General features: G+C 40.5%; 1 protein-coding gene across 5 annotated transcripts in view; it reads left to right on the top strand.

Moving 5' to 3' along the window:
- Positions 1–13,217, top strand: part of LOC139375413 (protein phosphatase 2, regulatory subunit B', gamma a) — a 51,499-nt gene that overhangs the window by 25,295 nt on the left and 12,987 nt on the right. For all 5 annotated transcript variants that reach the window (XM_071117173.1, XM_071117176.1, XM_071117172.1 and 2 more), the window contains 6 exons: positions 3,710–3,909; positions 8,215–8,325; positions 8,831–8,923; positions 12,358–12,488; positions 12,655–12,714; positions 12,924–13,032. In XM_071117173.1, coding sequence (XP_070973274.1) covers positions 3,710–3,909; positions 8,215–8,325; positions 8,831–8,923; positions 12,358–12,488; positions 12,655–12,714; positions 12,924–13,032 — 704 coding nt within the window. The remainder of the gene's footprint in view (positions 1–3,709; positions 3,910–8,214; positions 8,326–8,830; positions 8,924–12,357; positions 12,489–12,654; positions 12,715–12,923; positions 13,033–13,217) is intronic.

Raw genomic sequence — 13,217 nt, 5'->3', positions numbered from 1 at the left:
CAAGTTGTGTATGTGTTAGCATGTTCTACTGACATTATCTCTAGGGCTGGGCCATATGTCCTAAATCAGATCTCCATTTATTATTTTGTGTTACTGATGGACAATTTGCAGCATCTCGATCTTTAAAATGACAAAAATACATTTCTCAAAGCTGTGTTGTACAAGAGGTCAAATACACTGCATTTCCAACAAGTAAGAAAAAAATCAGGTGAAATTATTCCTAAATTAAGCCTTCCACAACCATAAGGCCTGCTAATTATGTCATTATTTTATCTAAATAGTTTAACCTCCTTTCTTTGCAATACTTACTGATCTGTCTTTGAAAATATTTTTGTTCAATTTAACCAGAACCAGCATAATGCACATGCCCGTCTCGTAGCAGGCACGATAGAAAAGTAACACGGGTCTCAAGCACAAGCCCACGTGCTAGTGATAGGCCAGATAATGTTTTATATTTCAAGTTTAGCCAACTTATTTGCTAACAAGACAGAACAGTTGGATTGTAATGAACACACCCTTCTATCCATCTCCAACAGTTTGAACAGCATGTTAGCCTGTCCACTTTGTTAAGATGTTGAAATCAAGTGGCCTGCCTTATTTCTCAGAATGAGAACGAGTCTCCAATTCCTTTTATATAATTGTGATTTTATGCTTATTGCACACTTTGTAAAAAAATAAAAAAGACGAGTCTAGTATTCGTCTTTGGCTAAAATGCTACTAGCAGCATGTGGTACCGAAATGCCACGTGACACAACCTAAGCATACATTTCCCATCATCAATGTTAATTGATACTCCTGTTTCAGAAGTGTCTACTCTGCAATTTGATGAGTTGAGACATAAAAAGGATATCGTTAGGAAAGTGACCTTCTCCTATTACAGTAAAATAATGTCTCAATGTGTTTTGGTGTCCATATGACTGATTTTCTGTTGGAATCAAACTTCAAATGGATGTAGCGAGTTGAAACCACTTGTCAGGGAGGAAGGAGTGCTCTGTCATCGTTATTGTGTGTGAGACAGGGGAGGGGCTTGGCATGTGTTCGCGTTAATGGAGAGGTGCCCACCCCACACAAGGAGAGACAGAAACGTGACCAAAAAGATTTTTAGAACAAACGTACATAAATTATACAAAATACTTGTTTTATTGCAATACAGGCATTTGGAATATCGCTCACAAACATACATTGGAATTAATCAAATCAATGTATTGCCCAGACCTAGTTCTCTGTCATGCTGACTGCCTACCACCCTGCCATGGCAAATGGGGGATTAGTGATGGCATATGTGCTTATTTGCCTGCTGTCTTTGTTTACAATAGCAGTGTTTGTTATTGGTGACTTTGGGACATGTGCAGCAAGAGTCTGAGCATTTTGGTTACCAAGGTGGAAACAATGTTCTTAACTCTGTATTGTACATACAGGAAGTGATGCCTTTTCAGTTGCGTATTTGACCAAATGAAGTGACCTGACTGCACATTTGTAGGCTCTTACATATTGCCACCCTCTCTACACATCTGTTGGCTTTTATATTGGAGGTCGACCGATTTTAATCGGAATGGCCGAAAGATCATACTGTTTTCATAACAATCGGAAATCGGTATTTTTGGGCGCCGATGTGCTGATTTTTTTGTATTTATTTATTTTTTATTTTTTAATACCTTTTATTTAACTAGGCAAGTCAGTTAAGAACACATTCTTATTTTCAATGACGGCATAGGAACAGTGGGTTAACTGCCTTGTTCAGGGGCAGAACAACAGATTTTCACCTTGTCAGCTCGGGGGATTCAATCTTGCAACCTTACAGTTAACTAGTCCAACGCAATAACGACCTGCCTCTCTCTCGTTGCACTCCACAAGGAGACTGCCTGTTACGCGAATGCAGTAAGCCAAGGTAAGTTGCTAGCTAGCATTAAACTTATCTTATAAAAAACAATCAATCATAATCACTAGTTAACTACACATGGTTGATGATATTACTAGATATTATCTAGCGTGTCCTGCAGTGCATATAATCTGACTGAGCAGTGGTAGGCAGAAGCAGGCGCGTAAACATTCATTCAAACAGCACTTTTGTGCGTTTTGCCAGCAGCTCTTTGTTGTGCGTCAAGCATTGTGCTGTTTAGGACTTCAAGCCTATCAACTCCTGAGATGAGGCTGGTGAAGCAGGCTAACATTGAGTGGCTGCTGCCAACACACTGACACTGACTCAACTCCAGCCACTTTAATAATGGGAATTGATGGGAAATGATGTAAATATATCACTAGCCACTTTAAACAATGCTACCTTATATAATGTTACTTACCCTACATTATTCATCTCATATGCATACGTATATACTGTACTCTATATCATCGACTGTATCCTTATGTAATACATGTATCACTAGCCACTTTAACTATGCCACTTTGTTTACATACTCATCTCATATGTATATACTGTACTCGATACCATCTACTGTATCTGCCTATGCTGCTCTGTACCATCACTCATTCATATATCCTTATGTACATATTCTTTATCCCCTCACACTGTGTACAAGACAGTAGTTTTGGAATTGTTAGTTAGATTACTTGTTGGTTATTACTGCATTGTCGGAACTAGAAGCACAAGCATTTCGCTACACTCGCATTAACATCTGCTAACCATGTGTATGTGACAAATAAAATTTGATTTGATTTGGTGTAACCGAAGTGAAATGGCTAGCCCATTAGCGCGCGCTAATAGAGTTTCAAAAGTCACTCGCTCTGAGCCTTCTAGTGGTTGTTCCCCTTGCTCTGCATGGGTAACGCTGCTTCGATGGTGGCTGTTGTCGTTGTGTTGCTGGTTCAAGCCCAGGGATGAGCAAGGAGAGGGACGGAAGCTATACTGTTACACTGGCAATACTAAAGTGCCTATAAGAACATCCAATAGTCAAAGGTATATGAAATACAAATGGTATAGAGGGAAATAGTCCTGTAATTCCTATAATAACTGCAACATAAAACCTCTTACCTGGGAATATGGACGTCTCATGTTAAAAGGAACCACCAGCTTTCATATGTTCTCATGTTCTGAGCAAGGAACTGAAACGATAGCTTTCTTACATGGCACATATTGCACTTTTACTTTCTTCTCCAACACTTTGTTTTTGCATTATTTAAACCAAATTGAACATGTTTCATTATTTACTTGAGGCTAAATAGATTTTTATTGATGTATTATATTAAGTTAAAATAAGTGTTCATTCAGTATTGTTGTAATTGTCATTATTACAAATTAATAAAAAATCGTCCGGTTTAATCGGTATCGGCTTTTTAGTCCTCCAATAATCGGTATCGGCGTCGAAAAATCATAATCGGTCGACCTCTATTTTATATATTGCTCCCCCCCAAATCATCTTCTTTTGTGGGAACAGGCAAAGATGGCTTTTTATCTGAGTAGGGGACATAACATTAAGTCCGGTCAAGCAGGGATTTGAACTAGAATTTTCAGCAATAATTTAACTTAAGCGTTTCAAATTCTAATGAAGGACCTCCCCAGCTGTAAGACCATATGGGGTTATAAGGAAGTTGACTCAAGTTAACAGGGTAAAAACTGGAATGTGTTCTTCAGTTGAGTGTGTTTTGTTTGACTTTTTTTCTGTATGTAGTTTGTTGCATGCAGCGAGCACTTTATTACATTGAAAATTACTTTTTCACAATATTTTAAACACTATTTTCTCTCTCCCCTCAGACTGTGCTCCGGCAGAGCAGGAGAAGCTGTTTGTGCAGAAGCTGCGCCAGTGCTGCGTGCTCTTTGACTTCCTGTCAGACCCACTAAGTGACCTGAAATGGAAGGAGGTGAAGCGGGCGGCGCTGAGCGAGATGGTGGAGTACATCACGCACAACCGGAATGTCATCACAGAGCCCATCTACCCAGAGGTGGTACACGTGGTGAGTGTCAGCAGACTGAGGAGAGGAGACACCCCTAAGGCCAGCTCGATCGGGGGTGTCTCTATGGCTGGTGCTATGATCATCTCTGCTACTGCCCAGAAAGTGCTACTTTCTGACAGTCTGTGCTGTCCATCAGAATGTGCTACTATTGTGTCTCTACTGTTCAGAATTTAATACAAAGGGTAGGGTAGCACACATTTCAATATTACCAAATGTGCTACCATAATCTCATCTCTATTGGGGGTCGCACATTCAGAGCGGGTAGGACAAACAACCTTCTGACAATCTGACTTACTGTTCAGCATGTGCTACCCCCAATTATTGAAAGCAATGACAGTGAGAAAGAGCCGAAGCGGGATGTTTTACTCCACCCCAAAATCTGTCCATGAAAATCCGAATTTAGGATATTTTGTATGGAGGTCAATGAGTGTTGAATTTGGTCAACAAAAAAATGCAATTGCTAAAATCCTACATGAGGCTTATTTGATCAAATAGAAAATGCATAACGGTTAGGTTGCTATGAATGCACTGATGTAAGTGGACACATGGAATTTCGTCAACTTTAGAAAAATATGTACTTCATAACGGCGCTGTTCCTGTGTTCATGGAGATGAATAGAGGACCTATAATGGATAACCTCGGTATACTGGATATAACCTGTTTTTAGCATGGACGTTTCCATTGAGGGCTTCCACCATTTTAAAGTAATCAACTGGGTGGGGATTCCTATGAGTTGGGAGCAATCAGCCAATGAATAAAATGGCCTCAATGGCGCTGCCCATTGGGTTTGGCCAGTATACCGAGCTTATTTCAAAATGCCGACGATATGAGTTTAGCCATTGCTTATAAGTTAAGTATAACTATAAGAAATCTAACGTGTCAAAAATTATATCAAGCTCAGGGCCCCATGCATTTGGTATTCTGACTTGCTAGCTTGATGCCAAGATCAAGCTTCTTGGTGACCGCAGAGACATTCAATCCCCTCCTGGATCAATATCCCTGTTGCCTAAATTGTTTTGTGCACCAAAAAAATAATGCAATAAAGTATGTGTGTATACAGTTGAAGTCGGAAGTTTACATACACATTAGCCAAATACATTTAAACTCAGTTTTTCACAATTCCTGACATTTAATCATAGTAAAAATTCTCTGTCTTAGCTCAGTTAGGATAACCACTTTATTTTAAGAATGTGAAATGGCAGAATAATAGAGAATGATTTGTTTCAGCTTTTATTTCTTTCATCACATTCCCAGTGGGTCAGATGTTTACATACACTCAATTAGTATGTGGCAGCATTGCCTTTAAATTGTTTAACTTGGGTCAAACGTTACGGGTAGCCTTCCACAAGCTTACCACAATAAGTTGGGTGAATTTTGTCCCATTCCTCCTGACAGAGCTGGTGTAATTGAGTCAGGTTTGTAGGCCTCCTTGCTTGCGCACGCTTTTTCAGTTCTGCCCACAAATCTTCCTTGGGATTGAGGTCAGGGCTTTGAGATGGCCACTCCAATACCTTGACTTTGTTGTCCTTAAGCCATTTTGCCACAACTTTGGAAGTATGCTTGGGGTCATTGTTCATTTGGAAGACCCATTTGTGACCAAGCTTTAACTTCCATGCAGCGAGCACTTTATTACAAGACTGATGTCTTGAGATGTTGCTTCATTAAATCCACATAATTTTCCTACCTCATGATGCCATCTATTTTGTGAAGCGCACCAGTCCCTCCTGCAGCAAAGCACCCCCACAGCATGATGCCGCCACTCCCGTGCTTCACGGTTGGGATGGTGTTCTTCGGCTTGCGAGCATCCCCCTTTTTCCTCCAAACATAACGATGGCTAAACAGTTCTATTTTTGTTTCATCAGACCAGAGTACATTTCTCAAAAAAGTATGATCTTTGTTCCCATGTGCAGTTGAAAACTGTAGTCTGGCGTTTAATGGTAGTTTTGGAGCTGTGGCTTCGTCCTTGCTGAGTGGTCAGGTTATGTCGATTATAGGACGCGTTTTACTGTGGATATAGATAATTTTGTACCGGTTTCCTCCAGCATCTTCACAAGGTCCTTTGCTGTTGTTCCGGCACTTTGCACTTTTTGCATCAAAGTACGTTCATCTCTAGGAGACAGAACACGTCTCCTTCCTGAGCAGTATGACGGCTGCATGGTCCAATGGTGTTTATATTTGCGTACTATTGTTTGTACAGGTGAACGTGGTACCTACAGGCATTTGGAAATTGCTCCCAAGGATGAACCAGACTTGTGGAGGTCTACAAATGTTTTTATTTCTGTGTCTTGGCTGATTTCTTTTGATTTTCCCATGATGTCAAGCAAAGAGGCACTGAGTTTGAAGGTAGGGGTCTTGAAATACATCCACAGGTACACCTCCAATTGACTCAAATGATGTCAATTAGCCTATCAGAAGCTTCAATATAATAGACTGTCTTTGGCAATGAGGAAAATTGGAATTGCAATGTTAATTGACTTCCAGAATTGACATGAACCCTGGTTACGACTCACATACAAATAGGAAGTAGCTATGGATGTCAAAGCCGCGAAGAATAATAATTGAAATATGGAGAGCGACGCAATACCCTGCATGCGTGCCGCCCATCGTGGTTTTTAATGTGAAATGTCATTATGACTCGGCATAAGGCTTTCATGAATAAGTGTAAATGCAGCAAGCCTTTTCATGTGTCAAAATCTTCCGTTTAGTCCTGATTAAAAAAAAATATGTATATATATATTGTCATAATTCTTCGCCCTGGATTCTTAATCTCCTACTCTACTCTTCCTTGTCTGTCTGACGTCATCACCCATGTCCAGTCTGAAATGTTTCTCTATTATAGATCTAAGCCTCCATATGTAGCTGGGCAGCAAATGAGAGTTATTATAATAGTTTGACAGTGCTTTAAGAAAACGTCCCTCTTTGAATGAATGGATCTTCAGATCCGGAGAACTTTGAAATATCTTCAAAAGGCAGTTCATTATTTGAATTACATACAGACAAGATGACATATTAAAATGTAAAACACATCTCTCTTTCTTTTTTTTCAAAGCTAAATCTAGGCTTGAACATAGCGTACCTAGCGATCAGCCCAACAGAAATAGCAGTGTTCTATTCCTCAAGCCAACTGCACTGTCTCATGATCTGTCTTCACTGCCAGAAGCAGTTATAGCACCCCACACGCAGAGTCAGTTGATGTTCAGAGACAAATGGTAACCCGCTTGGGTCAAAGGATTGAACAGTGTTAGACTTTGCCAAGTGGATACTAACTAGGGGCGTGTTTGGAATACTTCAGACATCCCCCTCCCTTCCTTGGTCCCTTGAGGTAAACACAGATCTAGAAGTGATTTTAGATGGGATAACGTGCTCTCCCCTATCACTTTCACTAATTCAGATCTGTGATTAGTTTAGGGCTATGCAACTGGCTGTCCGCAGGCCAAATCCAGACTGTTTTAATTGATTTAGACTGGTCCTTTGATCAATTCTGAACATTATAAAATATCTCATCCAGACTTTCAGTGCCAAAATGACAAGTACTATAGTGGGTCGTCTTAGTCTGGGTTTTTAGCTGTTTCAAGCGCCTATGTTGCATGTTGACTATATTTTATTTATTTTGAATTTGGCTCTTATCGTTTTTGAATGGTTTCAGCTACAAAATATTTCTGAAAGCCATGACTCTTAAGGAACACGTTCGTGCCTTTTTGTTTCCCCCTCTGACGCTCACAAGGACTTGTTTGAAGGGAGTGGGACAAACAATGCACAAAATGACTGAGGGGAAATGAATTCAAAGCATACTTCCTTCAGACTGGAATTTGGCATTACCTGATTTGACTTATTTTAATTTATTGAGATGCTTAGTAAAAAAAAAAAAAGATTACCTAAAGTTTTAGGAAGCTTTTTAATAGTTTAAATAAATAAAAAATAACAATGGTTTCTTTTCCTTTTCAATTATGATCTAATTGTTGGGTTGCGACCACCTTTCTAAATTACTTTTAGCAACGTTTAAGACGACTCCTTTTATTGGTGTGTTGCTTTAAAAAAAAAGAATAATAATGTTTTATACAGTTCTTCAGAATAATCACGTAGGACATTTTTTTTTTTTTTTACATCTAGCCCCAGTAAGAATATAGTTGAATAGCCCTGGTTTAAGGTATGACGGAAAGGTCAAGTATGTGTTCTTGGCAATCCTGTTACATTCAATGTAGAACAACAGCCACTGAACCAATTTGACTCCATACTGGCCTTCATCACTGTGGTCTACTGACTCTGAATATACTCTTTTTGCCCCCCCCCCCCCCCCCCCCTTAGTTTGCGGTGAACATGTTCCGAACGCTGCCTCCATCGTCCAACCCCACAGGAGCAGAGTTCGACCCCGAGGAGGACGAGCCTACACTTGAGGCTGCATGGCCACATCTCCAGGTACCTAGGGATATTTACTAACCCAGTTCACATGGCCTGGGTCGTGTTAATTACGCGCCAAAATGAAGAAAACAGATTTAAAACCGAAGGTACTATCTGGACTTTTAGCCGGCTATTTTTTTGTTTTCTGTTGCGTGTCCTAATGAAAACACGAACCTGCTGTTTGAGTAGGAATGAAGTGTTGCAGACCTTACATTCTCTCAAGTACAGTGCTGTATAATTAAAGTATCTAATCAGCATAAACCATCGTTGGACCTTCCTTACCTCTCGGCTTGAACAAAAAGAGCACGGCTGTTTTTATTATGGATCATTATGATACGATGTTATATACACATATTACCCACCAAATTACTGACGCTGTTATGTGATCTAATGAAATTTAGGTTGTCTAATTATGTGCTCTAATGAAACATATTTTAAGATTTTTACCAAGCATTTTTGTAAGGAAGGGCACTCTTGCTATGCATTCTGCAAATTATGCATTTTAAAAATGTTTTCTTTCCAGCTCGTCTACGAATTTTTCCTTCGGTTTTTAGAATCTCCTGACTTTCAACCGAACATAGCAAAGAAGTACATCGACCAGAAGTTTGTGATGCAGGTAAGAGCTGAAAGAAACACATAGATTATACATTTTAAATTGTCCGAATGGACAAGGTAAACAAAATCACTCAAATCACAATATCAAACAATTAGACTTCTCCGATCAGAATTGGATCAGTGTCTTCCGGATGCGATATTTTGCTCAGTGTCCTCCAAATCTCTGCAGAGTGCATTGGAGTATAATTAATATAGGCCTACATTGACCAGCACGAATGGTATTTTAATCATGCTGTCGTGAGATGTGTTTTTGAGACAAAGCGAGCCTAGCTGTGTTTGCACATTTTTTGATAATAATTACTAGTGTGGGGGCCTCCCGAGTGGCGCAGTGGTCTAAGGCACTGTATCACAGTGCTTGAGGCGTCACTACAGACCCGGGTTCGATCCCAGCCTGTGTCACAACCGGCTGTGACCGGGAGTCCCATAGGGTGGCGCACAATTCTCCCGGCATTCTCCCGGCATCGTCCGGGTTATGCAGGGGGGGCTTTACTCGGCTCATCACGCTTCAGTGACTCCATGAGGCGGGCCGGGTTCCTGCAGGCTGATTTCGGTCGTCTGTTGAACAGTGTTTCCTTCGACACATTGGTGCTTCCGGGTTAAGCGGGTGGGTGTTGAGCGCGGTTTGGTGGGCCATGTTTCGGAGGACGCATGACTCAACCTTCGCCTCTCCCGAGCCTCTTGGCGAGTTGCTGCGAGGAGGCAAGATCCAATTACCATATCATGAAATTAAGAGGAAAAGGGGGGTCAAATAAAAGAAACTTTGAAACTTTGAAATAAACAATGAAAATCCTATAAAAATAATGGTGTGTGTATCACCTGTGTGTGGGCTGTTGCCAGAGGGGGGAGAGACATTTGCCCAGCAGGTAAAATAAAGATGACTAACTACATGGCCAATTCAAAATACTGTATATTGTGTAGTTTAGCTAGTTAACTATTTAGCTATTAGCATGTATTAATTTTAAAATACAGTGCCTTGCGAAAGTATTCGGCCCCCTTGAACTTTGCGACCTTTTGCCACATTTCAAGCTTCAAACATAAAGATATAAAACTGTATTTTTTTTGTGAAGAATCAACAACAAGTGGGGCACAATCATGAAGTGGAACGACATTTATTGGATATTTCAAACCTTTTTAACAAATCAAAAACTGAAATTGGGCGTGCAAAATTATTCATCCCCCTTAAGTTAATACTTTGTAGCGCCACCTTTTGCTGCGATTACAGCTGTAAGTCGCTTGGGGTATGTCTCTATCAGTTTTGCACATCGAGAGACTGAATTTGTTTCCCATTCCTCCTTGCAAAACAGCTCGAGCTCAGTGAGGTTGGATGGAGAGCATTTGTGAACAGCAGTTTTCAGTTCTTTCCACAGATTCTCGATTGGATTCAGGTCTGGACTTTGACTTGGCCATTCTAACACCTGGATATGTTTATTTTTGAACCATTCCATTGTAGATTTTGCTTTATGTTTTGGATCATTGTCTTGTTGGAAGACAAATCTCCGTCCCAGTCTCAGGTCTTTTGCAGACTCCATCAGGTTTTCTTCCAGAATGGTCCTGTATTTGGCTCCATCCATCTTCCCATCAATTTTAACCATCTTCCCTGTCCCTGCTGAAGAAAAGCAGGCCCAAACCATGATGCTGCCACCACCATGTTTGAAAGTGGGTATGGTGTGTTCAGGGTGATGAGCAGTGTTGCTTTTACGCCAAACATAACGTTTTGCATTGTTGCCAAAAAGTTCAATTTTGGTTTCATCTGACCAGAGCACCTTCTTCCACATGTTTGGTGTGTCTCCCAGGTGGCTTGTGGCAAACTTTAAACTACACTTTTTATGGATATCTTTAAGAAATGGCTTTCTTGCCACTTCCATAAAGGCCAGATTTGTGCAATATACGACTGATTGTTGTCCTATGGACAGAGTCTCCCACCTCAGCTGTAGATCTCTGCAGTTCATCCAGAGTGATCATGGGCCTCTTGGCTGCATCTCTGATCAGTCTTCTCCTTGTATGAGCTGAAAGTTTAGAGGGACGGCCAGGTCTTTGTAGATTTGCAGTGGTCTGATACTCCTTCCATTTAAATATTATCGCTTGCACAGTGCTCCTTGGGATGTTTAAAGCTTGGGAAATCTTTTTGTATCCAAATCCGGCTTTAAACTTCTTCACAACAGTATCTCGGACCTGCCTGGTGTGTTCCTTGTTCTTCATAATGTTCTCTACGCTTTTAACGGACCTCTGAGACTATCACAGTGCAGGTGCATTTATACGGAGACTTGATTACACACGTGGATTGTATTTATCATCATTAGTCATTTAGGTCAACATTGGATCATTCAGAGATCCTCACTGAACTTCTGGAGAGAGTTTGCTGCACTGAAAGTAAAGGGGCTGAATAATTTTGCACGACCAATTTTTCAGTTTTTGATTTGTTAAAAAAGTTTGAAATATCCAATAAATGTCATTCCACTTCATGATTGTGTCCCACTTGTTGTTGATTCTTCACAAAAAAATACAGTTTTATATCTTCATGTTTGAAGCCTGAAATGTGGCAAAAGGTCGCAAAGTTCAAGGGGGCCGAATACTTTCGCAAGGCACTGTAACTTTCCACCGGCACTCATGTAGAACCGCACATGCCCGACACCCATTTGGACACAGGTGCTTGTGTGGAACCACAATTCCCGAATACTCCAATTTGTAAAACCTTCTCAAGCGCTTAAAATTGGCCAGGATTCGCCTCCTAACATGCACTGACCATGTAATTCTGTCAAAGTTACTAATTGACAAGTAACTCCTATGACCTATGCTGTCAAGATTTCCCCTGAATATTTTAACCTTTACAAATGGATAAACATCTTTGTTAGCTACCTTATCCTCCTTAGCCATTTGCTCCTTGGTTCACCGAATGAGGGAATTATTTCATAAAGACAAAGTATTTGGTTGTAATTGTAATGTTGCAGGGAGACCAACCCTCCTCCTCGAGTGTCCAGGAGAGCTCCGGGGTATGCAGGCATTTGCTCCAGACCTGCTCTACCACAGCTCATTTTGTTAAAAAAAAATAATCACCTGCTCAACAGGACCTTGATAAGCTAACTCTTGTGTTTGAGCAGGGTTGGATCAAAGGCCTGCTCTCCAGGTGGGTGGGGCTTGACGTGTTTTATACTGTAGCCTATCAGTGCAATATTTAACTTTGGGGAGGGTTAAGTGCCTTCCTCCTGGCACAATGGCAAGAGATGCACTACATGGGATCAGAGACCAGCAGTCTTCCATTGTCAACACCAGTGGTACTAATGAAGGATATTTTTATTCAAGCGATTCCTTGCATCACACAACACAATTTTCAGTCACATTTTTGGCACATGGTGTTACGAACCATTTATTTACTAAAGAAATATTTCCTAAAAAAAAGTTAATGTTAAGCGCTGGAGGGATGTCATGTGTCCACAGCTTTTAGACCTGTTTGACAGTGAAGACCCGCGGGAGAGGGACTTCCTCAAAACCACTCTCCACAGGATATATGGGAAGTTCCTGGGACTACGGGCCTACATCAGAAAACACATCAATAATATATTTTATAGGTAAGTTTAATCTTAGCCGCTTTCGTTTTTATGTCAGATAGTTTATTAACACATCAAATCAATTGCTAAAGATTCAATGGTGACTTGTGGTTGTTTTTAGTTTCATACCACTAAGAAATTGAGTTTTGGTTGTGTAACTAAAATGTAACATCTGTGTTTTTGACAGGTTTATCTATGAGACTGAGCACCATAATGGAATAGCAGAATTACTGGAGATACTTGGAAGGTACACCTTAAGCTGTAACTCGGCGTGTATTGCAGTACAGTTAGTTATTTTGGACTTTGATCCAGTCTCACAATGTCTTCTGGACTGCAGATAGGATCTCTAACCATTGCTCTGCTGCTGTTTTATCTGTTTCATATTCATTACTATTTTGAGTTCAGTTGAAGTGATTTATATTAGAATCATTCTAATTGTTTCTCTCTCTTTCACAGTATAATCAATGGGTTTGCCTTACCACTAAAAGAGGAGCACAAGATATTCCTTTTAAAGGTCCTGTTGCCTTTGCACAAAGTCAAATCACTTAGTGTCTACCATCCGCAGGTAAGCTCTTGTGTCTGTTTAGGGTCTGGGTCGTGTTCATTGGGTACAAAATGGAAGAAAACAGACTGGAACGGGGAGGAACTTCCTGGTCCAATAAGAAACGTGTGTTTTCGTTTTCCGTTGAAAGATTTGATTTCATCTCAATTAGCTCAGGCCAATGGCGACAGATAGTCTTACTGGGTTCT

The sequence above is a fragment of the Oncorhynchus clarkii genome, chromosome 19, assembly GCF_045791955.1.
Source record: "Oncorhynchus clarkii lewisi isolate Uvic-CL-2024 chromosome 19, UVic_Ocla_1.0, whole genome shotgun sequence".
In the NCBI taxonomy this organism is placed as follows: domain Eukaryota; kingdom Metazoa; phylum Chordata; class Actinopteri; order Salmoniformes; family Salmonidae; genus Oncorhynchus; species Oncorhynchus clarkii.
This window is presented reverse-complemented; position numbering and strand designations above follow the sequence as displayed.